At 50.0% G+C, this 25,798-nt stretch overlaps 1 protein-coding gene across 2 annotated transcripts; it reads left to right on the top strand.

Annotated features, from left to right (window-relative positions):
- The first annotated feature begins 2,711 nt into the window (after window positions 1-2,711).
- PROC (protein C, inactivator of coagulation factors Va and VIIIa) lies at window positions 2,712-12,675 on the top strand. 2 transcript variants are annotated; one of them, XM_082465912.1, is made up of 10 exons: window positions 2,860-2,884; window positions 3,071-3,259; window positions 4,222-4,312; window positions 5,678-5,844; window positions 7,265-7,289; window positions 7,409-7,546; window positions 7,653-7,787; window positions 9,710-9,858; window positions 10,746-10,863; window positions 11,993-12,675. In XM_082465912.1, exons 2-10 carry the CDS (start codon window positions 3,215-3,217, stop codon window positions 12,568-12,570), a joined length of 1,446 nt encoding a protein of 481 aa, XP_082322038.1. In that variant the 5' UTR covers window positions 2,860-2,884; window positions 3,071-3,214; the 3' UTR covers window positions 12,571-12,675. The 2 variants fall into 2 exon arrangements, with proteins under 2 accessions (XP_082322039.1, XP_082322038.1); XM_082465913.1 differs by lacking the exon at window positions 3,071-3,259 and having other exon boundaries at window positions 2,712-2,884; window positions 4,226-4,312.
- Window positions 12,676-25,798: the final 13,123 nt, after the last annotated feature.

The following is a 25,798-nucleotide window of genomic DNA, read 5'->3' as shown; positions in this document are numbered from 1 at the left end:
CCAGGCTTTCAGAGCCAGCAGAACTCGGCAATGGCTTGTGGCGTGGCCCTTCCCTGCTTCAGGGAGGTGAGCCGGGCCTCCTGCGCCGGCAGCCAATGCGGAGGCGGTGATGCAGGCACCCGCACTGCAGCACCCCAGGAGGCCAACAGCAGAAAGGGCAAGAGGAGCCCTCCTGACCTCCAGACGGCCTTCCAGGCCTTTGCGGACCCCAGCACTGGCCACTCCTCCCACTGCAGGCGCTCTGGCTCTTCTGGGTGCCAGTGGGCATCTGGGCTGGTTTGGAAGGGGGTGCCTCGGGCAGAGTCCCTTATTCTTGGTCAGGGTCTGTGGTGGACCCTACATAGACGTCACATGGAGCTGATCTCCTGGGCTAGGCTGGGGAGCTGGTGGGAGGCGAGGAGGTGGTGGGGAAGGGAAGATGCGCAGGAGTCCCTGTGAACAACACACACAGCGCCTGGCACTTGGCAGGCGGGGTGACGGGTGGCAGGCGGTGGAGTGGAGGCGATGCCGCAGACCCATGGGGGAGGACCCTGGAGCAAGCACAGGGGTGCAGGAGGCATTTTCACACATTCCTCAGCTTGCAAGCCTCCCCTCTTGCGTGGTCAGGCACATCGTCTCCATGCTTCCTACCCGAGTCAACAGGACCGTGACTTCCCTTCTCCAAGCAGTGGCCCCAGACCCTACAAACAGCCGCTGGCTCCCCACTTCCTAGAGGCTCCATCCCAAACTCTGTCCCCTCCCCCTCCCCACCTGAGGGCCCTTCCTCTTTTACCTGGGTCCTGCCTGCCCTCTGATGTCCAGCTGAAGCTCTGCGTCCTCCAGGCAGCCTTCCCTGACCATCCCACTTGTGCTGATTTCCCTCTCCTCGGAATTCCACAAGCTTCTCCATCCGCACCTGTCACCTGGCCTCTGCCCAGTGGGTCTGCCTTGTTAGACGTTCACCCTGTTCCTCTGGTCTTCTCCAGTGGGCCGTGTGGGCAGCACAAGGGCCTTGTACTCCACAGCCGGGCACGGTGCTGTACCCCAGTAGGAGGTGTCTGGTTGCAAAGAGACTTAAGGAAAGAGGGGGTTTCCCAGGAGCGCAGGGGGACCACCATGAAGCCAGAGGCAGGATACGCCCCAGTCATGACGAGGTAGGCTGCTACCGCCCGCCCGCAGCCCGCCCGAGACTCTCAGCCTCTGTCTGCACGTTCTACATCTTCCCTCTCATCAGCCTCGTCCGCTTTAGTCTGAAACGTCAGTGCCCAGCCTCTGGCTCCAAAATCTGAGTCCAGGGACTTGCCTGGTGGTCCAGTGGTTAAGACTCCGTGCTTCCACTGCAGGGGGCGCAGGTTTGATCCCTGGTCGGGGAACTAAGATCCCGCATGCCGCACGGTGTGGCCAAAAAATTAAAAAATTAAAAAATCTGTGAGTCCAGTGCTCACAGTGAAATAAGGCTCTAATGCCCTACGCCTGGGGGCTGAGGGGGAGAATCTGATGGACTCCCGGGTCAGGGGACTTCCTGGTGCCGTCACCAGAGGCCAGCAGGGCAGGGTCACATGAGCCGTTCAGGGGCTGGGACTTTGAGGAGTTTGGTCAAGTCCTCCAAGGAGGGAGTGGGGTTTGCAAGAAGTGGGGACATCCCCAGTACAGGAAGGAAGATACGGAATAAACTCTGACGGACCGCAGGGCCAGGGCAGAGGCTCTAGGTCGACCCCTTTACTTCTGCTCCTGCCCTTTCTGGCAAACCGGTCAAGAACTGACTGCAGCCTTTTCGGAATCCTGTTTATTTTTCTCACTTGCTCACAGAAGTGGCCAAGAGGTGCTGGGAAGACCTGAGTCCTAATCCAGGCCCGCCGCTTACCAGCTCCGTGAATTTGGGCAAGTGACAAAAGATTCCTGAGCGTCCTCATCTGCAAAATCGAGGTTATGGGAATAGTCATGTGCAGTCGTGTGTGCGTGTGTGTGGGCTTGGGGGGCAGTTACCGGTGCGGCTGGAGCTGAGAGTTTAGCCGAGTGCTTGGCACCCATGTGGTAGGGACCCTGAGAGGCATATCTTTTCATGTTTTTTTTTTTTATAAATTTATTTATTTATTTTTGGCTGCATTGGGTCTTCATTGCTGAGAGGGCTTTCTCTAGTTGCGGCGAGCGGGGGCTACTCTTCATTGTGTTGCGTGGGCTTCTCGTTGCAGTGGCTTCTCTTGTTGCGGAGCATGGGCTCTAGGCACGCGGGCTCAGTAGTTGTGGCTCGCGGGCTCTAGAGCACAGGCTCAGTAGGTGTGGCACACGGGCTTAGTTGCTCCGCGGCATGTGGGATCTTCCCGGACCAGGGCTCGAACCTGTGTCCCCTGCATCGGCAGGCAGATTCTTAACCACTGCACCACTAAGGAAGTCCCTCTTTTCATGTTTTACATCAAACCTTCATGATGTAATCAGGATGGCCGGCCATTGAGTAATTAACAATGTTTCTTTTCTTTTACGCTGACACATAAAATAGATGCATCTTATAACTAATGGCATCCTAGATTTGGTGAAATATCATTACCGGTTGTGCTGATCTGAGGCAAACCGCAGTATCTCCGGGTAAAAATGTCCCCATCAGCTAAAGGGGGACAATGTCCCTCCTTCAGCCAGCCGCTATGAGGCTAAAATGAGGCCACGTCCGTAGACAGTTTTGACGTTGCCCGGCCCTACCCTCCTTCCCTCCTGCAGGCACCACTGATGGGCACAGGTGGGCTTGGGGCAGACAGAGCGGTCCCGAGCTGGGAACTTGTTTGTTTATCTGTGGAGAGGGAGGCCTCAGCACCGAGGGCCAAGCAAATATTTGCAGTTATGGATTAACTCGAGGTCCAGGCTGTCATGGCGGCAGGAGGGCGACCTTGCAGTTTCTCGGCGGTCCACCCCAGTAAGTCCCCTTCGAGGCAGGTCTGTGAGGGGGGCTGCAGGAGGGTGAGCAGGGCTGAAGGTGGACTCTTCTAGCCAGGGTCTGAGAGGCTGGCTGGAGCTTGGGGTAAAGGAAATCTGGGCTCTGCCACCGGCCAGGCCAAGGCTCTGGCTGGCATTCCTCAGGCTGGGGTGCCATGGTTCCCAGGGGCCTTCCTCCCAGACTTTGAGGGAAGTGGAAGTCGGCTGAGGGCCTCCAGACCCCAGAGCCATCGCCAGAGGCAGCTTGGAGCCCGGGGCCCTCCAGGCTCCCCACCACAGCCTCACCTCTGCTTCTAAACCCTTTAAACAAATGTCAGAATCAGCCTCAGAGGGAGTCGGCAAAGTGGAAAATGAGGTTAGACGGGGAGGGGGGTGCCGGTGGGGAACCCACTCAGCCTGGGGGGCAGCAGGGGCTCCTAGGTTTCCGGCCAGCAGGGCTACCTCTGTGGCCTTGTGGTGCGCCTGGTGGTTTGCGGCAGGGGTTAAGGTTCCAGGCCTGGAGCCACACAGGCCTGAGCTCAAGCACTAGCTCTTCCGCTTCCTGGCTGCGGGTGTTTAATAAGCGATTTCTCTCCTGTGAGCCTCAATCCCCCACTCTGTGAAATGGGGTGACTTCATTAATACCTACCTCTCGGGTGGTGGTGAGCGTTCGCTGAGATAATAGTAGCTCATGCTTACTGAGCATTTGCTATGTGCAAACCTATTCAACAGCTTTATGTAGATTAACTCATTTAATTCTCGCAATAACCCTCTGAGGCAGCAATACAGTTTTCCCATCCATTTTACAAATGAGGCAACTGAGGAGCAGTTAGGGGTCTTGCCCGACAATCCTGTCCTGGCGCTGGGATTTGCACCAGGCGCTCTGACTTGGTGGCCTGTCCTCTGAACCATGTACAAATTTCTTGAAAGACACCGGGACTGTCCAATAAATGTCAGTTATTATTCTTAACCTGGCCTTTAGATCAGCAGAGGCGTCACCCCCCGAATCCTCACCGAGGGAGGGCAGGAACATTGTGGGTGCACCTGCCCATCACCCTTCTGTGCCGAGTCCCCTTTGATCTTCACCAGGTCACTGCCCCTTCCACTTCCTCTCTTCACCCTGCAGGCTCAGGTCGTGTGACCTTAGCCCCATATAGACAAGGGGACTGAGGTGCCACGTGGGTGCCTGAATAGTGAACAGGGACCCCCCCACCCCAGCTTTTGCCCTGGCGATCAGCACACACAGGAGGCCGGTTCATTCAGCTCCCACCCGGGGCCGGGGGAGGGGGCAGAGCGGGGGGCTGGCGGGGCTGCCGGAAGCTCAGAAGTCCTCCTCAGACAGGTGGCAGCAACTTCAGAATGTGGCAGCTTACAAGCCTCTTATTGTTCGTGACCATCTGGGGAATTTCCAGCACACCAGTTCCTCCCGGTAAGGCCACTCTCCCACCCCCCTCCTCGGGGACCCTCAGGCTCTTCACACCTTTCACCATCTCCCCTGAGCCTCAGGGCGAGAGGAGATGAGAGGCGGACCTGAGGGCACAGGGATAAATTAACTGAGGGGAACACAGCAGCAGGCTGCAGCTCAGGGGCTGAGTCCTGTGGTGATGGCAGGGAGCCCCCGGGGTCATGTCCTTCCTCCTACCTGGGGGGTGGGTCACAGAGTCCCCTGGGGTCTTCCCACTCCACCGCTCCCTCCCTCAACCGTGAGAGCGCCAGGCCCCGTGGCCACGCAAACTGCCCCAGAGCAGCCCGTCCTCCTAAAATGCTCACCTGCTGGCCGCTACCCTGCCCCAACCCCTCCCCTGGTCCCCACGGCCAGGGGACCAGGATGTGGAGAGGAGGAGGCCAGGATGCTGGGGGAGGGGGCCTGCAGGACAGATGTGCTACCTGGTTTCTTAGGCGGCCCTCCCCCCACACCGCCTGCAGCCACCATGGGCTGTTCCTTCCATGTATGCCTCTTCCTGAGCTGCTCATCCACCTGGCGGCCCTTCCTCCCCACCCCCAGCCCCGGTTCCCACCTGCGGTCCTCTTGGCTCCTATGTCCAGACTCAGTCAGGCACATCTTCCCTTCCTGAGGATGCCCTTCCTGGCCTTGGCATCCTCGAGCCTCTCTTGCTCACTCCCCTGCCTTGGTCCCTCCACCCCAGCTGTCCCCCTGCCCCCAAGGCAGACACCTCTCAGAGCCCAGGAGACATTCGGTGATGCTCCCTGGGTGGCAGGTCTGCCGTTGTCCAGGTGTGCCTGCCCTAGGGGAAGAGCATGGGAAATGCTCCATGAGGGGGAGGGGGAGGAGGAGAGGGCAGGGAGGATGGAGGGACGGCGTCAAGATGGGCTTGCACAAGGTGTATTTGGAGAACAACGAGACCCATTTACCTTTGCAGTATAATGATAACAACAGCAGCAGCACATGGCATTTGTCACTGGCTGCTCATTTCCGCGCCAGGCACTGTACTAAGTGTTTTACATGATTATCTCATCCTCATTTTTTGATGAATAAACTAAAGTTTAGAGAGGTAAAGACATGGGCTCAAGGCCACATGGAGGTCGGGCTGGGTTCGGAGGGAGGGAGGTCTGTCGGTCTCAGTGCACGCACTGTGAATGGTCAAGTGTCCTGTCCTCCGATGGCCGGCCACCTGCTTCGGGAGGAGGAGGAGAGCAGGGGAGGAGGAGAGGGTATCGGTACCTGGAATTATAATCCCGAGGGACCCAAGACGAAAACCTCCCCAGGGACTCCCCAGCCGGACCCCCTCACTGCGGGCCCCCCACCAACGCGAGCTCCCTGTGACCCTCCCAGACTCAGTGTTCTCCAGCCACCAGCGTGCCCACCAGGTGCTGCGGATCCGCAAACGCGCCAACACCTTCCTGGAGGAGCTGCGGCCCGGCAGCCTGGAGCGCGAGTGCAGAGAGGAGACCTGTGAATTTGAGGAGGCTCGGGAGATTTTCCAAAACATGGAAGACACAGTACGGCCGCCCGACTGGGTGCAGAGCATGAGGCTCAGGGGTGGGACCTGGAAGAGCAGCCGGGGGCCCCTTGGGGGTCCTGGGAAGCAGTGGGCACCAGCCCCTTACCCTCGCAGCTTGCCAGGGGTGCAGCAGTGGAGTGAACGGCCCTATGGTCTTGGTCAGGGCACATGGGACTCCAAGAAACAGAACTCTGCAATGAGCGTGAGAAGCCTCTGGGGAAGCCTTAGGCTGGGATTCCCACCCAATCCCACTGGAGGTAGTTCAGTCCCCCTCTCCACCTGCAACTGGCCACCACGGCCTCCCCTCTTCTCTCTCCCTCTGATCAGAAGGCCACCACCCCTGCTTCCAACCTGCACCTGCTGACCAGGTGACCCAAGACTCCCTGATGTCTGGGCACACACACTCACTCTGTGCCTTAGATACTGCAGGGGTGAAATCTGACTGCTCAGCGGATCCAAGGAAAGGGTCTGTGTCCTCTCTGGCCCCCAGGGCCCTGTAGCGGTGGCCCTGAGGTGGTAGGATGCACTCGGTAAGGGAGGTGGCTTCCTGATACGAGGCTCAGACCCCCTCCAGCACCCAGCGCTCACTTTAGCGACCAGGACCTGGGGTTGTGCCACCACCTGGATCCCCTTCAAGCTGTCTGTAGGCATGCCCTTCCCACTCAGCTCTCACGGCTGAAGAGGGAGCTCTGGGTGGCCTCCTCTCTTGCCCTCAGCCACCATCTCCACTGCCTCTTTCCCCAAATGGCCTCCTCAGCAGATGCCAAGATGATTTTCTGCAGGCACAGCCTGGGCACATCACACCCCTCCCGGGCCTCCCCCCCCACCCTGCCCAGGGTCTCCCAGGCCAGCAGGGAGCTTTCAGCCTGGGCATCAAGCAGTGGATCTCAGGGACTGGTGGTCCCAGCCCAGTAGCAGAAGTGCCACCAGAGAGCTGGTTAGAAAAGCAGACTTTCTGAACCGGCAAGCTGTGCCTCACGCACGACGTCCTGCTCCACACTCAGCTCTGAGGACACGGGCTCAGGGAAAGACCAGACGCCCAGCGCCTGGAGGGATGGAGCTGGAAGCAGGCAGAGCACCCTGGCGGGGGTGGGGGGGGGGATTGGGGTCCCTTCCTTTGCAGAGGCTGCTGTGGTAGCAGCCAGCGCCCAGAGGACGCTTCCAGCTGCACGGGCGGGGGACGGGGGTCGCGTATGGGATGTGGGGTGGAGATGGGCAGAGGGGCGAGGAGCCTGGCCTTTCTCAGGGTGCAGCTGCCCAGAGGCTGGGGTTGACCCCTCTTTGTGTGGAAGCCCTTCCCTTCCCTGCCCGCTTAGATGCTGCCTGCCGGACCTGGGCCAGCCCGGGGAGGGGCCCCGGGGGCTCCCCATCTACATAGGTGGGCTGACGGCCCCTGACGCCGCCCCTTCTCTCCGCAGATGGCCTTCTGGTCCAAGTACCACGGTGAGTGCGCTCCAGACCCCTGGCCGCGGTGCCCGTGCCCCTCGAGGTCTCTGGGCCGCTGGGGGGACGGGGACGGGGCCGGCGGACCCCCGTGATCCCCTCCTTACCCCTCGTCGCAGACGGGGACCAGTGCGCGGCCCCGCCGCCGGCGCACCCGTGCGACAGCCCGTGTTGCGGGCGCGGCACGTGCATCGACGGCCTGGGCGGCTTCCGCTGCGACTGCGCGCAGGGCTGGGAGGGCCGCTTCTGCCTTCAAGGTGAGGGGCGGCGGGCGGCGGGCCGGGGAGCTCCCCGGGGCCGGGGGCGGGGCCGGGCGCGCAGAGCGCCGCGCTCTCTCGGCGCCCTCCTGCCGGTCCCCCGCAGAGGCTCGCTTCTCCAACTGCTCGGCGGAGAACGGCGGCTGCGCGCACTATTGCTTGGAGGAGGAGGACAGGCGCCACTGCCGCTGCGCGCCCGGCTACCGCCTGGGGGACGACCACCTGCTCTGCGAGCCCAAGGGTGAGCCGCAGATGGGGGACAGCGCGGGGCGCCCGGGCGGTGAGCAAGCCACAGTGCCAAGTCCCAGGCGAAGGAGACGGGCCGCCCCGACGGAGAGGGAGGGTGCCCTCGGCCGGTGTCCTGCCCGCTCTTGCCCTCGCTTGCCCGCCTTCCTCCATGGGGCCGCTGCTCACGTTGGGGGCGTCGCCTGGAGCAGGAGCCCAGAGGTAGCGCATCTCCCCAGGCCGGAGCGGATGGGGAGGGCACGCCTCCAGCATCCTCCTCATCTCTCTTGCCGGCTTATTTCCGCCTTCACCCCTGGCTTCTGCAAGGAGAGACAGGAACGGTGATTCTGCCTTCTTTTCTACTTTCCTTTTTATACGTTTAAATTTCTATCAGATTTATATACTTACACAACAGTCGGAGTTTCACAACTCTTACCATGATTTCAGCAGGTTGTTCCTCCGTGTGGATCTTCTTGCATTCACTGTGCAGCGCCCTTTTCATGGAAATGCGTGTCTTCTATCTCTAGGAACATTTCTTTAGTTATTTCCTTGATGGCCTGCCCTGTGCTTTCTCTGTTCTCTCTTTCTGCACCTCCTAATCAGATCTCTTTCCCCGGATTGATCTTCTAGTTTTATTATCTCATTATCTCTTCTATTTTCCATATCTTTGACTTTGTGTTCTTCTTTCAGGGAACTTTCCACAACTTTATATTCCAGTCCTTTTACTGAAAAAAAAACCAACTTACTATTCCTTTTAAAGTAATTAGACATTCACAGGAAGTTGCAAAGAAATGCCTGGTGGACCTGTTGGCTGGTGGGCTTTCCTGAGACCATCTGAAGGCCCAGGTCACTGGCAGAACCCCTATTGCCCAGATTCTTAGGTCTTTAGGCCATTTTCTGAGAGGAATCCTCCAAGCTCATGCTTGGGTGGTCCCAGCCTGGCTTCCAGCCCCCTGGGGAGAGTAGGGGGAAGAGGAACTGGCATCTGCCCCGTCTGCAGATGTCTGCGTGACTCCCTCTGGTCAGCCTTGCGTGTCACTCTTTCCTGTGGCGGTGCCTGGAGTCCCCAGGCCTCTGGTTCACCCTCTGCGGAGAATACACCTAGGGTCTTCTGCAGGGGTCAGAGAGGAGAGTCAAGCCACCGATGAGGGGTCGAGACAGAAGCCTAGGGCTCTAGCAGTTTCTTTGACAAGCTCTCAACATTCCTGCTGTAGCCCCACCTGCACAGCTTCTTCAGAGACACATGGAGGCTTCCTGGGCGTTTGCGTTGCCAAGCAGCCTGCTCCCAGCGTCTCCTACTACTGGCTGAGGTTTCGGCTTTCTCAGTCGGCCAAGTCAGTTACCGTGTCCCTCTGCTGTCCAGCTTCTGGAATCTTGTCACTGATGTTTCATCTCCATTTTCTGTCACTATGCAATCCCCCTGCTGATGGTTTCCCACTGCTTCTTGCGAGTCTAAATCTCCCAACCCAGCCTGAATGGCCCTGGCCCACCTCCCAGCCCTCAGTTCTGCTCAGTGCTCTCTCCTCTGGGCTCAGGAGCCACTCGGAGGCTCTCTGGGCATGCCCACCTCCTCCTCCCCATAAGTCCTTACCTCTGTTAGGAGCTCGGCAGTGTCCCAGCACGAGACCTTACTTGTGCATCACAGGGATTACTCCCAACAGCCCTGGGGTGTCCCAACTCTGAGAACTTTAACGACCTGCCCAAGGGCACACCGCTAGGTAGAGATGCTGCTTGGTCTGACTCTTGCCATTAAGTGGCGCTGTTCGTTACCCGACTGACCAACCTGAGGGGCTTTGCAAGTTGATAGAATTGAGTGTCTGGGCATCATTTATCCTACAAGGCAGCAAAGGAGGCTGCTGGCAGGAGGGGGACAGAGATGGGAGGGCAGTCTCGGGAACAGTGCCCAGCGGGCACTCAGCAGCCTCCCCCTGCCTTCAGTGACGTTCCCTTGTGGGAGGCCAGGGAAGCGAATGGAGAAGAAACGCAAGAACTTGAAACGTGACACAGACCAAGTAGACCAAGAAGGCCAACTAGATCCACGGCTCATCAGTGGGCAGGAGGCCGGATGGGGAGAGAGCCCCTGGCAGGTGAGAGGAGAGAGAGGCAGCAGCTCACCAGCTGGGTCAGGAGTCACTGCACCCAGTTCCCGCTCAGGAGGCACCAGTGGGAAGGGAAGTGCAGCCTTTGCTTGGGGGGTGGGGGGTGGCAGTGCTAAGGGTAGAGGGTTCCAGGGAAAGATGGTTCTAACCCGATGGGAGAGGGCAGGGTGGGGTGGGCACCGGGGGCCGAGGGGGAATATGCAGGAAGGAGAGGTATAGCTTTTAAAAAGAGCTGGAAAGATAATGCTTTGTGGTGGTATTGGAGGCAGAGACCTGGCTGAGGGGAGCAGTGTTTTGCGTGGGAAAGGGCTGGGAGGCAGGGTTGACCTCTGAGTACCTCTCCAGCCCCCCCATGGGAACTAACACTTATTTGGTCCCCATCTCTGCCAGGCACTGGGGTGGGGGGATTGCCCAGAGATCAATAAGCAGGAGACTGGCAGGTCTTGGGGAGCTCACAGCCCCCAGGAGGTTCAGGCTCCTGAACACTCGGCAACCCAATGGGACCAGAGCCGGCCGGCAGGACAGGGACAGAGGGAACCCAGAGAGGACTCCCAAGGCAGCCTGGGGGCCCCAAAGGCTTCTCAAAGGACTCCAGGACCAGCCTGAGCCCCCGAGGGTGAGAAGAGCTCTCTGGAGGCTGCTGAGGATGATTATAGGAACAGCACAGGCAAAGGCGGGGAGATACCCTGGAACAGGCAAACTCCATCAAACATGCAGGAAAGAAAATGCCAAAAAAGTCCACGCGCGTGTGACCAGGGAACCCAGGGAAGACCTATTTATGCAGCTAGTGCCCGGGGCTGTGCTGAGACCGGGGGCCCTGACACGGAGCTGCCCGAAGGCCGCGTGGTGCCGTCACTGCCCACCCCCCATCACAGGTGGTCCTGCTGGACTCGAAGAAGAAGCTGGCCTGCGGGGCGGTGCTCGTCCACGTCTCCTGGGTGCTGACAGCGGCCCACTGCTTGGAAGACCGCAAGAAGCTCATCGTCAGGCTTGGTGCGGGCTGGAACCAGGCCGGAGGGGTGGCCCAGAGGGCTGGCCGGGTTTGGGGAGCCTGGTCTCCGGGGTCCTTGAGCAACAAGACACCAGAGCCGCACAGAAGGCATCTGGGGGGAAGAGGCCCGTGTGCTCCCTCCCCGCCGCTCCTGTGGCGGCATTTTAGATACAGTGACACCAGGTAGTTTGCACGTAAGGGCTTCTCTTCGAATCTGGTGCCCAGGTGCTTACACACGTGTGTTTGCCAGTGAGGAGGTTGCACACATACTTGTGTCTTTGCTCTCACTATGTGGAGTGGCTGTGTGTGTGGATCTGCGGCACCCTGGGGTGCAGAGACCCAGAAGGCATCCTCAGGGCCACGCTTCCCACAGATGGACAGGGATGGACTGCGCGGGGGGCCCTGGCATCTGGCACAGCAGCCAGCTGGTCCCCTGCAACAGCCCGGGGCTCCCCGAGCCTAGACCCCACTCTCTACCAATTTCTGGGGGGCGGGATTCTCTCACTCCAATCTTTATGCAAAAAAAAGAAGGCAAAGATATGTACTGAGAGTGAATGACCAGATTCACACACCCTGCCTTCACGCCCAGCACAACCAGAGGCCAGTGGCCTCCAGCGGGGCTGGGCTTGGAGGCAGAGCCCTCACCCCCCCTTTCCAGGAACCAACAGCCTCGCCTAAGAAGACCTCGTGTCTTGTATGTGGTCCAGATCTTTCCTCCCTGGTGGAGCCTGTGTCCGGCTGGCTCTCCTCTCTGGGTCCTGCTATTCCTGCCCCGCCCCCATCTCGGCAGGTGTCCCATGTTCTCTTTGCGGCTCTGGTCTGTGTCCCAGGTCTCCAGGGAGCTTCAGCCTTCCCTGCTGACTGCCCACCGCTGGTCACTTCCCAGGCCTCACTGCTCCGTCTATGAGCCAGTCCTGAATTCAGACCAGCGTTGTACCCCTTAGGACTGACATTCACGGGCTGTTACCCTTGATAGGGACCAGAGGCACAGCCCCGTGGCCCAGGACAGTGCCGGGCATACGCGGCGACCACTCCTGCGATCCCTCCACGAGGGCCTGCAGGAGCATGGCAGCCACGTTGGCTTCAGGGGGCCCCAGGGGAGCCCACTGTGACAGCCCCTCTGCCCTGCAGGGGAGTATGACCTGCGGCGCTGGGAGAAGTGGGAGGTGGACCTGGACATCAAGGAGGTCTTTGTCCACCCCAACTACACCAAGAGCACCAGCGACAATGACATCGCCCTGCTCCACCTGGCCCGGCCCGCCACTCTCTCGCAGACCATTGTGCCCATCTGCCTCCCAGACAGTGGCCTGTCGGAGCGCGAGCTCACCCAGGTCGGCCAGGAGACGGTGGTGACAGGCTGGGGCTACCGCAGCGAGGCCAAGAGAAACCGCACCTTCGTCCTCAACTTCGTCAAGGTCCCCCTGGTCCCGCACAACGTGTGCGTCCTGGCCATGCAAAACAAGATCTCCGAGAACATGCTGTGCGCCGGCATCCTGGGGGACCCGCGGGATGCCTGTGAGGGCGACAGCGGGGGGCCTATGGTCGTCTCCTTCCGCGGCACCTGGTTCCTGGTGGGCCTGGTGAGCTGGGGTGAGGGCTGCGGGCGCCTCAACAACTACGGTGTTTACACCAAAGTCAGCCGTTACCTCGACTGGATCCACGGCTACATCAACCCTAAGGAGGCCCCCCTCGAGAGCCAGGTGCCTTAGCATCTCCCCCACTTGTGTCTGGACCCCAGAGGACACCCTTGGACGGGGGCTGGGTTGTTGAATGGCCAAGATGTTGGACATTAAAAAGGGCATGCCTCAAGCACAGCAGCTATGGCTCTGTCTGTCTTTCCGACCCTTTTCTGGGCTGTTCTGGAGGGAAGTATTTTTGGAGCATCTACTGCACGCCCCACACTTTATGAACTGAATCTTATAGCAACTACTCTGTGGGGTAGGGAGGAGAAGACCCAAGGTTTGTGGCATCTAAAGCTGGTAAAATTTGGGGGAGCTCGCTTTATGAAAAAGAATAAAAAATGGGACTACAAAACTGAGAGAGCCCCTCCCAGGGCTTTGGAAGGGGCCTGTGTGAGTCAGGGGTCCTGACAGTAAAGCCAGCTCTGAAGGTAGAGACTGCAGCTCATATTATGGGGGAAGAAACTGAGCTTCAGGAAGGTTTGCATTGTGGAGCCAAAACTCAAACTAGGTTTGACTCCCAAGCCAGGGCCCTTCAGGCCATCCCCCACTCTTCCTGCTGGCTCTGGAGGCCAGCATCGGCCTGTGCGGGGAGGAGCCAGAGACCCAGAGGGGTAGGTTCAGCCCAGAATGAACTCATGCTGTAGGTGGGGAAGCTGTTTAAGAACAATGCCACACAATCGTGAATAGCGGTAAGCTATTGACTCTGTCTTGACCCGGCCTTATAGGCATAACTGGATGAGCGAGAGAAATCAGTTAGGATGCACCCGACAAAAGGGGAGAGTGGTGAGACAGAGCCGAGGCAATTAGTCTAAAGTCATTAAATTAGTCTAACCCTCCGTGTGCCTCGGCCAGTCACTTCTGTTCTCTGGGCGTCAGTAAAATGAAAAGATTAGATTGAGAGCAGTGGTTCTCAACCTTCACTGTACTTTAGAATCTCCTGGGGGCTGGGGGTGTGGGTGAGGGCTTTCAAAGACATCTACATCCAGTTTCACCCACAGAGATTCTGGCTTAGATGATTTAGGGTGGGGAACCAAAACACTGATATTTTTTAAACTCCCCAGGTCATTTTAATGTGTGACTAGGGGTTGAAAGCCACTGGACAAAAGGAACTTTAAGGACCTTTTCTGCTTGTGGTGCCAAGATGCTCAGGGCCAATGAGGATAAAGAAAGTACAGCACAAATCAGTCAATGGTACAGGAGGCCTTGACTTATGATTACATCCTGCTTGTTGGAACCACAGCTGCTGCTTATAGACCGGGGGGGACACCAGGACCCACTGAGTTCTATACGTGCAACACAAGGAAAGAGGCATGGCTGAGAAGGAGGCTGCAGGATCTGTCTCCTTAGGGCCTGGGAAAGGGTAGGTGGGACTGCTTGGAGGTGGAAGGAAGCCAGGTCTGGGGCTGGAACCATCTGCTGATCAGTGCCTAAGGCCAGTGTCCCCAACACTTGCAGTGGGACATGATGGATTGAAAGAGTGACAGCATGCTGAGGTCTTTGCCCTTGTTAAAGATTCCCCAGGTGAGTCTCCTGTCAAGGTGGTAAACTAGCGTGGGAGAGAGAACTTCCGGCATCCCAGCCTGAAGAGATCTGCTGACCTGCTCTCCGGTGAAACTAGTGAAAATTATTAAAACAAACAAACAAATAAACAAAGTCTCTGGAAACGGTCCTAAGAGCAAACAAAACAAGAACAAAAATACAACTTTTAAACCAACATAAGAAAACTTGATCTGTCCGCAGAAAGCAAAGAAGGAGAATAAAAGTAAATGAGCAGCACGTAAAAATCAATGGTATTTCTACATGTTAACGATGAACATGTGGAAACCAAAATTAAAACCACAATACCACTTCCAATCACTCTAAAGAAAATGAAGTACTTAGATATAAACATAACAAACATGTACCAGATATGTGTGATGACACAAAATGCTAATGAAAGAAGTTAAAGAAGACCTAAATACATAGAGAAACAATGGAAGCCTCAACACAGTAAAGATGTCAATTTTCCCAAAATTGAGCTATAGGTTTAACACAATTCATAGAAAAATCTCAACATGATTTTTTTGTAAACAAGCTTACTATTTTATATATATATATATATGTTATATATATGGAAAGGCAAATGACCTTGAGTAGCTAAAACACTTTAGAAAAAGAACAAATTAGGAGAAATCATTGTACCCAGTGTCATGGATTATAATCTAACTACAGTGAACAAGATTGTGTGGTATTGGGGGAGGGAGAGACACATAGCTGAATGGAATGGAATAGAGAATCCGGAAATAGACTCACACAGCCATGGCCATCTGATTTTTTTACAAAGATGCAAAAGCAATTCGATGGAGGAAGGAGACCCTTGTCAACACATGGTGCTGGTACAATGGGGCATTGACAGGCCAAAAAATGAACACAAAAATTATACAAAAATTAACTCAATATGGACTTACATATAAAAACTATAAAATGAAACAAGAAGAAAGTACAGTTAATGGAAACTATGGAGTAAGATGGAAATAATAAGGATAAATGTAACTGGGTTAAACTTATCAATAAAAAGAAAGAACTTTCAGAATAAAAAATAAACCTGACAATATATTATTTACAGACAGCATAAAAACAAAAAACACTGAAAGACTGAAAATGATATTAGAAATTCCACATTGATTTGAATGAAAAGAAAGCTAAGATAGTGATTTTAATAACTGATAATATGGCAATCAAGGAAAAAATATCACAAACAACAAGGATGGACATTAAATACTGATAAAAGAATCAATCAGGTATAAAGGTATAATCATGATAAAATAATATATGCCTCTAACAATATAATCTCAAAATATTTATAAGCCAACAATTGACAGAAGTGCAGGGAGAAATAAGCAATTGTATTTGGAAATTTAAAAGAACTCTCTCTCAACCAATAAACAGATTAAAAAATAAATGGATATATAGAAGATTTTGGACAATAAAATTAACATGCTTTTTTTTAGCCTGCTAGGAGCATTTACAAAAATATACTGGACCATGAAGGAAGCCTCAATAAATTCCAGGGGCTCAATGTGATATAAAACATATCCTCTAGTAAAAAGGCAATGAAAATAGAAATTAATAACAAAAAGTAGTTTTAATTTATTTGGACCCTCCCCTTTTTTTCTTGATGAGTCTGGCTAAAGGTTCATCAATTTTGTTTATCTTTTCAAAGAATTAGCTTTTAGTTTCATTGATCTTTCTATTGTGTTTTTTAAAAAGTCTCTCATTTATTTCTGCTCTGATTTTTATGATTTATTTACTTTTACTAACTTCGGGTTTTTTCATTCTTCTTTTCCTAATTCCTTTAGGTGTAAGGTTAGATTGTTTATTTGAGATTTTTCTTTTTCCCTGAGGTATGCTTGTATCTCTATAAACTTCCCTTTTAGAACTGCTTTTGCTGTATCCCATAGATTTTGGATCATTTGGCTTCAGGTATTTTTTTATTTCTTCTTTGATTTTTTCAGTGATCCATTGGTGAGCATATTGTTTAGTCTCCACATGTGTGTGTTTGTGTGTGTGTGTGTTTGTAATTGATTTCTAGTCTCATAGTGTTGTGGTTGGAAAATATACTTGGTATGATTTCAGTTTTCTTAAATTTACTGAGACTTGTTTTGTGGCCTAGCATGTGATCTATCCTGGAGAATGTTCTATGTGCACTTGAAAAGAATGTGTATTCTGCTGCTTTTGGATGGAATATTCTGTATATGACTGTTAAGTTCATCTAATCTAATGTATTGTTTAAGGCCAATGTTTTCATATTGATTTTCTGTCCAGATGATCTGTCCATTGATGTAAGTGGGGTGTGCAAGTCCCCCACTATGACTGTGTTACTGCCAGTTTCTCCTTTTATGTCTGTTAACATTTGCCTTATATATTGAGGTGCTCCTATGCTGGGTGCATATATATTTACGATTGTTATATCTTCTTGGATTGATCCCTTGAGCATTACATAATATCCTTCTTTGTCTCATGTTACAGTCTTTTAAAGTCTATTTTGTCTGATGTAAGTATTGCTGAATGGATGAAAACTCAAGCCTCATCTATATGCTGTCTACAAGAGACACTTCAGCTTTAAGGACACAGCATAGATTGAAAGCGAAGGGATGGAAAAAGATATTCCATGCAAATGGAAACCCCCCCCCAAAAAATTATAAGCTGGGGTAACTTTACCTATATTAGACAAAATGGACTTTTTTCTTTTTTGGCTGCACTGCATAGCTTGCAGAATCTTAGTTCCCTGACCAAGGATCGAACCCATGCCCTCTGCAGTGACAGCAGGGAGTCCTAACCACTGGACTGCCAGGGAATTCCCAGCAAAATAGACTTTTTAAGACAAAAACTGTAAAAAGGTCATTACATAATGATAAAGGGGCCAATCCAACAAGAGGATATAATGTTTGTAAGTATTTCTGCACCAACATTGGAGGTCCTAAATATATAAAGCAAATATTAACAGACCTAAAGGGAGAAAGAGACAGCAATAAAATAATAGTAGGGGACTTTAATACCACACTTTCATTAAAGTAATAGATCCTCTAGACAGAAAATCAATAAGAAAACATTGACCTTAAACAACACATTAGACAAGATGAACTTAACAGATGTATACAGAGTATTCCAACCAAAAGCAACAGAATACACATTTTTCTCAAGCGTACAAGTGACCATTCTCCAGGATAGGTTACACATTAGGCCACAAAACAAGTCCTAATAAATTCAAGAAGATTGAAATCATACCAAGCAGATTTTCCAACTATAATTGTATGACACTAGAAATCAATTCCAAGAGGAAACCTGAAAAATTCACAAATATGTGGAGATTAAACAACATGCCAATCAACAACCAAGGGGTTAAAGAAGAAATCTAAAGAGAAAGCAAAAAATACCTTGAGACAAATGAAAATGGAGATACAAGACACCAAAACTTGTGGATGCAGCTTTTAAGAGGGAAGTTCATAACTAACTGTACACCTTAAGGAACAAGAAAAAGAAAACCAAACAAAGCCCAAATTTAGTAGAAGGAAGGAAATAACAAAGAATGGAAATAAATGAAACAGATACTTAAAAAATAATAGAAAAGATCAATGAAAATTAAAGCTGGTTTTTTTAAAACATAAATTTGACAAACCTTTAACTAGACTGCCCAAGAAGAGAGAGGACTCAAATAGATAAAATCAGAAATGGAAGAAAAGACATTACAACTGATACTATAGAAATACAAAGGAGTATAAGACACTACTATGAACAGTTATTCAACCACAAATTGGACAACCCATAAGAAGTGGATAAATTCCTAGAAACATATAAACTACCAAGACTGAATCATGAAGAAATAGAAAATCTGAACAGATCAATTACTAGTAAGGAGATTGAATCAGTAATCAAAACCCCCCCAACAAAGAAAAGTTCAAGGCCAGATGAGTTCACAGGTATCTCTACCAAACATTCAAAGGAGAATTAATACCAATCCTTCTCAAACCCATCCAAAAAACTGAAGAGAGCACTTTCAAATTCATTGCATGAGGTCAGCATTACCTAATACCAAAACCAGACGACACCACAAGAAAAGACCATTACAGACCAATATCTCTGATGAACACAGATGCAAAAACTTCAACAAAATATTAGCAAACTGAATTAAATAATACATTAAAAGGAGCATACACCATTATCAAGTGGGATTTTTTTTTTTTTTTTTTGGCCATGCCATGCGGCATGTTGGATCTTAATTCCCCGACCAAGGATTGAATCCACACCCCCTACATTGGAAGTGCAGAGTCTTAACCACTGCACTGCCAGGTTAAGTCCCTCAAGTGGGATTTAATTCCAGGTTGTAAGAATGGTTCCATCTGCAATTCAATCAATGTGTTACACCACACTAACAAAACGAAGGATAAATGATTATCTCAATAGATGCAGAAAAAAGCATTTGACAAAATTCAATATCCATTTATGATAAAAACTCTCAACAAAGTGGATATAGAGGGAATGTGCCTCAACATAATAAAGGCCACATATGACAAGCCCACAGCTAACATCATACTCAGGGGTGAAAATCTGAAAGCTTTTTGTTTAGATTTGGACTAAGACAAGGATGCCCACTCTCACCACTTTTATTCAACATAGTATTGGAAGTCCTAGCCACAGCAATTAGGCAAGAAAAAGACACAAAAGGCATCCAAATTGGAAAGGAAGAATTAAAACTGTTACTATTTGCAGATGACATGATATTATATATAGAAAACCTTAAAGACGTCACCAAAAAAAAAAAAAACTGTTAAAACTAATCAACAAATTCAATAAAGTTGCAGAATAGAAAATGAACATACAAAAACCTGTTGCTGGGGCTTCCCTGGTGGCACAGTGGTTGAGAATCCGCCTGCCAATGCAGGGGACACAGGTTCGAGCCCTGGTCTGGGACGATCCCACGTGCCGCGGAGCAACTGGGCCCATGAGCCACAACTACTGAGCCTGCGCGTCTGGAGCCTGTGCTCCGCAACAAGAGAGGCCACGACAGTGAGAGGCCCGCGCACCGCGATGAAGAGTGGCCCCCGCTTGCCACAACTAGAGAAAGCCCTAGCACAGAAACGAAGACCCAACACAGCCATAAATAAATAAATAATTAATTAATTAAAAAAAAAAAAAACCTGTTGCTATTATATATACTATCAGAAATGAACTATCAGAAAGAGAAATTAAGAAAACGGTCCCATTTATAATGTATCAAAAAGAATATTTCTTAGGAATAAATTTAACCCAGGAGGTGAAAGACCTGTACACTGAAAACTATAAGACATTGATGAAAAAAACTGAAGACACAAATAAATGAAAAGATATTCTGTGCTCATGGATTGGAAAAATTAATATTGTTAAAATGCTCATACTACCCAAAGCAATCTACAGATTCCTATCAAAAATGAAATTCCCTTGGAAATTCCAAAGACATTTTTCACAGAAATAGAAAAAAAAACCCCAAAAACTTCCTAAAGTTTGTATGGAACAACAAAAGAAACCGAATAGCCAAAGCAATCTTGAGAAAGAAGAACAAAGCTGAAGGCATCATACTTCCTGATTTCGAACAGTATGGTATTGGCATAAATACAGACACAAAGATCAATGGAATAGAATAGAAAGCCCAGAAATGAACCCACAAATACATAGTCCATTAATTTATGACAAGGAGCCAAGAATACACAATGGGGAAAGACAGTTTCTTCAATAAATGGTGTTGGAAAAATTGGGCAGCCACATGAAAAGAATGAAACTGGACCACTGTCTTATACCTTACACAATATAAATTCAAAATGGATTAAAGACTTTAATGTAAGACCTGAAACCATAAAACTCATAGAAGAAAATATAGGCAGTAAGCTCCTTCACATGAGTCTTGGTGATGATTTTTTTGGATTTGATACCAAAAACAAAGGCAAGAAAAGCAAAAATAGGTGGAACTACATCAAACTAAAAAGCATCTGCACAGCAAAGGAAACAATCAACAAAATGAAAAGACAACTTACTGAATAGGAGAAAATATTTGCAAATCATATATCTGATAAGAGGTTAATATCCAAAATATGTAAAGAGCCCATACAACCCAATATCAAAAAACCAAACAATCTGATGTAAAAATGAGCAGAGGATCTGAATAGACATTTTTCCAAAGAAGACATACAGATCGCCAACAGGTACATGAAAATGTGCTCAACATTACTAAGCATCAGGGAAATGCAAATCAAAACCATAATGAGGTGTCACCTCATATCTGTTAGAATGGTTATTATCAAAAAGACAAGAAATAACATATGTTGGCAAGGAGGTAAAGAAAAGGGAACACTTGTGCACTGTTGGTGGGAATGTAAATTGGTGCAGCCACCATGGCAAAACAGTATTGAGGATGTTCAAAAAATTAAAAATAGAACTACCATATGAGCCAGGAATCCCATTTCTGGGGATTTATCCAAAGGAAATGAAAACACTAACCCGAAAAGATACACACACCCCCAGGTTCATTGCAGCATTATTTACAATAGCCAAGACATGGAAACAACTTAATTTCCATCAGTGGATGAATAGATAGAGAAAATATGAGACAGGTAGGTAGATAGATAGATAGATATGAGATAGAAATATAAAATGTGAGATACACACACACACACACACACACACACACACACACACACACACCATGGGGATGTAATGTACAGCATGGTGACTATAGTTAATAATATGTATTGTGTATTTGAAAGTTGCTAAGAGAATAGATCTTAAATGTTCTCATCACAAGGAAAAAAAATTGTAACTGTGTGGTGATGGATGTTAACTAGATTTATATATACTGCAAATATATACAAATATTGAATCATTTTGTACACCTGAAACTAATATAATGTTATACGTCAATTATATCTCAATAAAAAAATAAAGACAAAAAGAAAAGGGAGGGAATTAGGAAGTATTTTATTTTAAGCTAATAAATTTGAAAACATACATGAAATAGATACAATACTGAAAAAATACAAAGTACGAATGCTGATGCAAGAAGAAAATTGAAGTGGTGAAAGCCATTCCCACTTCCCCTCAAAAGCTTCAGCCACATGTTGTTTTGTGTGTGTGAGTTCTACCAAACTTTTTTTAAAATATTTATTTATTTATTTATTTGGTTGCATTGGGTCTTAGTTGCGGCAGGCGGGCTCCTTAGTTGCGGCAGGCGGGCTCCTTAGTTGCAGCTCACTGGCTCCTTAGTTGCGGCATGCAAACTCTTAGTTGAGGCATGCATGCGGGATCTAGTTCCTGGACCAGGGACCAAACCCGAGCCCCCTGCATTGGGAGCGTGGAGTCTTTACCACTGCACCACCAGGGAAGTCCCTAAGAAACTCTTAAAGAACAGAAAGTTCCCATCTTAAACAAGTTTGCTCCCCAAAAGGAGCAAAAGGAGCAAAACAGTACAACAGGTGCGCAGCTCATTTTACATTTAGTGCCTTAGTCATTTCCCAGTTGATGGCCTAGGACTCGCTGAGGTAAGCTCCTCCCTCCCCTCCTTTCCTTCATGCAAATCCAGGACTGATGGTCACAGTAACTAAAACCTTTTCAGAGAAGGGAAAGGTCAGCCAAGGCTGAAGTCAGCTGTGAAAGTGGAAGAGTTCAGTTTTCCAGTGGAAGCTGGCCAGGCAGAGAACCCCACGCTGGGGATGCTGGAGCGAGGGGCTGGGGGTTCTGCCTCCTAGGAGCCCTCCAACCCAGCTTCACCTGGAAGGACAGATGGGAAACTGCTGACAAAAGTGAGGCCAAAGGACCACAGTGAGCTGGGGGGAGACCGCAGGGCGCTGGCAGGAGCTGGGAGGCAACGGTCCAGGAACAGGTGGGCCAAGTCTCAGGGGAGGCCAGGGGAGCCTGGGTGGCAAGACGGGCCCCAAGAGCTGTCCCGGGAGAGGTCACAGGTCAGGGTGACGGTGGCCGTATTGAATACTTTCACTGCAGCTGACCGTGTGATGGAAATCTCACGGCAACCAGAGGGGCGAACTGCTGACTGTCCCCGTTTTGATGAGGAGGAAAGAGGCTAGAGGGGATGCCTAAGTTGTCCCTATCGGGGGAGTCCGGCTGGGGGTGTGGCTGGCTCCAAAGTCCCTGCTCTGTCCTCTGTGACACGGAGCCAGGTCGCAGGTGAAAGAGGAGTCGTGTACGGTTGGGCAGTGGCAGGACCTGGGCTCTGTCAATATTTGGGATGGTTCAATCATTATCCAACTTCAGCCTTGTCCCTTGGCAGACTCTCCAGGGCAGGTGCTGGGCCAGGCCTGGCCCTGGCTGCAGCCCTTGGAGACTGGTGCCCTGAGCCCACGCTGCCAGCCCGCTGTGGGGCTCCATGGGGCTTCTCCAGGGTTGGACGTGGAGGAGCAGGCAGGTGGCAGTGCCCGCCCTCCGCTCTGGAAATTTCCCCCGTGGTTGGTGGTATCCCCACCTGTCCCCACCCACAGGGCTAGAGTCCTGTCTCGGGGGCCAAGTGAGCACACACTTAGGATGCTAAAACAACTGGGAAATTGAGTTTGAAAGTAATCTGTCAAGAGAAAAAAAAAAGGCATTGAAAGTAGTCATCATGGGAAAGGCAGAATTTTGATGGACTTGAGTGCACTTATTTTGTGGTTTAGGATGATTTTTATTTTCAATTATGTACGTGGGGAAAGAAAGCACACCATAAGCTTTCTAGCGCTCTGCTCACCTTGACCTGTGCTAAGTGCCAAGGACTGTTCTAGGCCCTTCCTACGCACTGTTGGATTTAATCCTCTAGGCCATCCTAAGAGACACATGCTCTCCCATTTTACCCATCTTAGGCAACTGAGGCTCAGAGAGGCGAAAATACTTTCCAAATGCACACTGAGTATGGAGAGGATGAGGACCTGCCCCCACGTTTGTCTGACTCCAAGCGAGGACCCTTTAGTTAACGTTGGTCCTGGAGAGATCTCAGCAGAGTAAGGAACTGGGGAGGGGTGCAGGCCAGCAGGTGAGGGTGTCCTCCAAGTTCTGGCAGAGGCTGGAGCTGAATGGGACCAGCCCTGGGAATGCAGGGTCCCAGTGGCTGACACGTCCCTGCTATGTGCTCTCCACAGACAGAGTTCTGATTCTATTACAAAGTGACATGCAGGAACAAGATCTCGCCTGAGATAAGGCATGTGAGCTGGAGCTGGGTGGTGGCAAGTGGGTGGAAAAGCCTCAATTGGTCCCAGAGAATTGATGTTGTTTGGGGGCCAGTCACCTCACCCCACTGGGCCACAGCACTCATCACTTGACCCTCATTTGGAAGGCAAGAAAACCCAGATCTCACTGCAAGTCGGTGGTAGAGCTAGGCCTGAAATCCAGGACCCCTGGTTCTAGCCCGTGTTCTTTCCCCTGCACCCACTCATCATCTTGTGCTGTGAGCATAAGGGCCAGAGTGTGGGCACAGAGGTCCCACAGGACCTTTCATCAGGCAGGACCAGGTTGCACGTGCTTAAAAGAAATCAAAATTATACATGCACGTGGTTAAACAACCAACTAGTACAGAGGACTTAATATGAGCGGTCATTATCTGCCATCCAATCCCTCCTCGTTTACTCCTTGACTTCTCTCTGTGCTGATTTGAGTAGTTTTTATTGTTCTGTCTTCAAGTTCACTAATTCTGTCTTCTCCTGTGTCCAACCCCTGTGAAATCTGTCCAGTGAGTTATTAATGTTGGATACCAAAGTTTTCCACTCTAGAATGTCCATATGATTTTCTTTGCATATTCCATCTCTCTCAAAAAAGTTCTCCATCTTTTCACTCATGTTTTTCTCTATCTTACATTGTTATAGTCATTTTAAATCATTGTCATCTATTCCAACATCTGGATCATCTGTGGGTATACATGTATTGGCTTTTTTTCTCTTGGTTACATTTTCCTGTTTCTTTGCCCATCTTGGAATTTTTACAGTATGCTAAAAACTGTTTATAAAGGAACCAGAGACTGAAGAATATATATTTTTTCTTATCAGAAAATGTTTCCCTTTCTGGTTCAATCAAGAACTAAGCTGGAGACACAAACTATTATATATAGAATGGATAAACAAGGTCCTACTGTATAGCACAGGGAGCTATATTCAATATCCTGTGATAATAATGGAAAAGAATATGCAAAATAATGTATATATGTATAACTGAATCATTTTGCTATACAGCAGAAATTAACACAACATTGTAAATCAACTATACTTCAATTAAAAAAAAAAAAAAGAACTAAGCTGGGATGAAGCTGGATGGCAACTTTAGTTAGATTCAGAGCCTTTCAAATGCTTCCTGGGGAGGCGCTCTCAGCTTTGGACTGAGAGCCTGACAGGTCTGTCTTGTCCACCCCAAAGATGCAGGAGGTTGTTCTTCCCTTTAGCAGTTTTAAGCTTTGCTCTTTAGTCCTCCCTCTCCCCGCCAAACCCCCACCAATGCTCCTTCCAAATTTGGCAAATATCTTTTTTTTTTAATTTATTTTATTTATTATCATTTTTTTTTTTGGCTGCGTTGGGTCTTCATTGTTGCGTGCAGGATTTCTCTAGTTGTGGCAAGCAGGGGTTACTCTTCGTTGTGGTGTGAGGGCTTCTCATTGCAGTGGCTTCTCTTTTTGTGGAGCATGGGTTCTAGGTGCGCGGGCTTCAGTAGTTGTGGCACACAGGCTCAGTAGTTGTGGCTCGCGGGCTCTAGAGCGCAGGCTCGGTATTGTGGCGCACGGGCTTAGTTGCTCCACAGCATGTGGGATCTTCCCGGACCAGGGCTCGAACCCGTGTCCCCTGCATTGGCAGGCGGATTCTCAACCACTGTGCCACCAGGGAAGCCTGGCAAATATCTTAAGAAGGAGACTGGCAGGTCGCTTGAGGCAGGCCCTTTTTCTGGATAGGACTTTGTCTCCCAGATACCTGAGACTAAGGGAGACTAGGCTCTACCATTGAGAAACCCCTAGTCTCCTTAATCAGCAAATTAACTGGGATGGGAGTGGGGGTAGGTACACTTAAAATTTTTAATATTTTAATTTTTAAGCAAGAGTTTTAGTTTTGCAGAAAAATTGAATGGAATGTAGAGAGAGTGCCCATATATCCCCACCTTCACCACCACCACATTTTCCCCTATTATTAACAACTTGCATTGCTGTGGTGTGTGTGTTACAACTGATGAGTCAAATTATTTTTTATTTATTTATTTATTTTGGCTGCACCACTCCGCATGTGGGATCTTAGTTCCGCGACCAGGAATTGAACCCGCGCCCCCTGCAGTGGAAGCACAGAATCTTAACCACTGGACCATCAGGGAAGTCCCTAAATATTGATACACTATTATTAACTGAAGTCCATAGTTTACATTAGGGCTCAGTCTTTGTGTTGTACATTGTATGGGTCCTGACAAACCTGTAATGAGATGTATCCAACATTACAGTATCATACAAAATGTTTTCACTGTCCTAAAAATCCTGTCTTTCACATACTCATCCTTCCCTCCCTTCCTCTAAGCCCCTGGCAACCGCTGATCTTTTTTACCATCTCCATAGTTTTGCCTTTCCCAGAATGTCCCAGAATACTTGGAATCCTACAGTATGTAGCCTTTTGAGATTGTTCCCTTTCACTAAACAATATTCATTTAAGTTTCCTCCATGTCTTTTCATGGCTTGAGAACTCATTTCTTTTCATCGCTGAATAATATTCCATTGTCTGGATGTTCCATGGTTTGTTTATCTATT

The sequence above is a fragment of the Balaenoptera physalus genome, assembly GCF_965194825.1.
Source record: "Balaenoptera physalus genome assembly, chromosome: 6".
NCBI lineage: Eukaryota > Metazoa > Chordata > Mammalia > Artiodactyla > Balaenopteridae > Balaenoptera > Balaenoptera physalus.
This window is presented reverse-complemented; position numbering and strand designations above follow the sequence as displayed.

Excerpts from the sequence above, each read along its gene's own strand:
- PROC (XM_082465912.1), top strand. The coding sequence starts at position 3,215 with ATGTCAGAATCAGCCTCAGAGGGAGTCGGCAAAGTGGAAAATGAG. Across the intron at positions 4,313-5,677 it reads CAGCACACCAGTTCCTCCCG|ACTCAGTGTTCTCCAGCCAC; the intron begins GTAAGGCCACTC and ends TGACCCTCCCAG. Across the intron at positions 9,859-10,745 it reads GGGGAGAGAGCCCCTGGCAG|GTGGTCCTGCTGGACTCGAA; the intron begins GTGAGAGGAGAG and ends CCCCCATCACAG.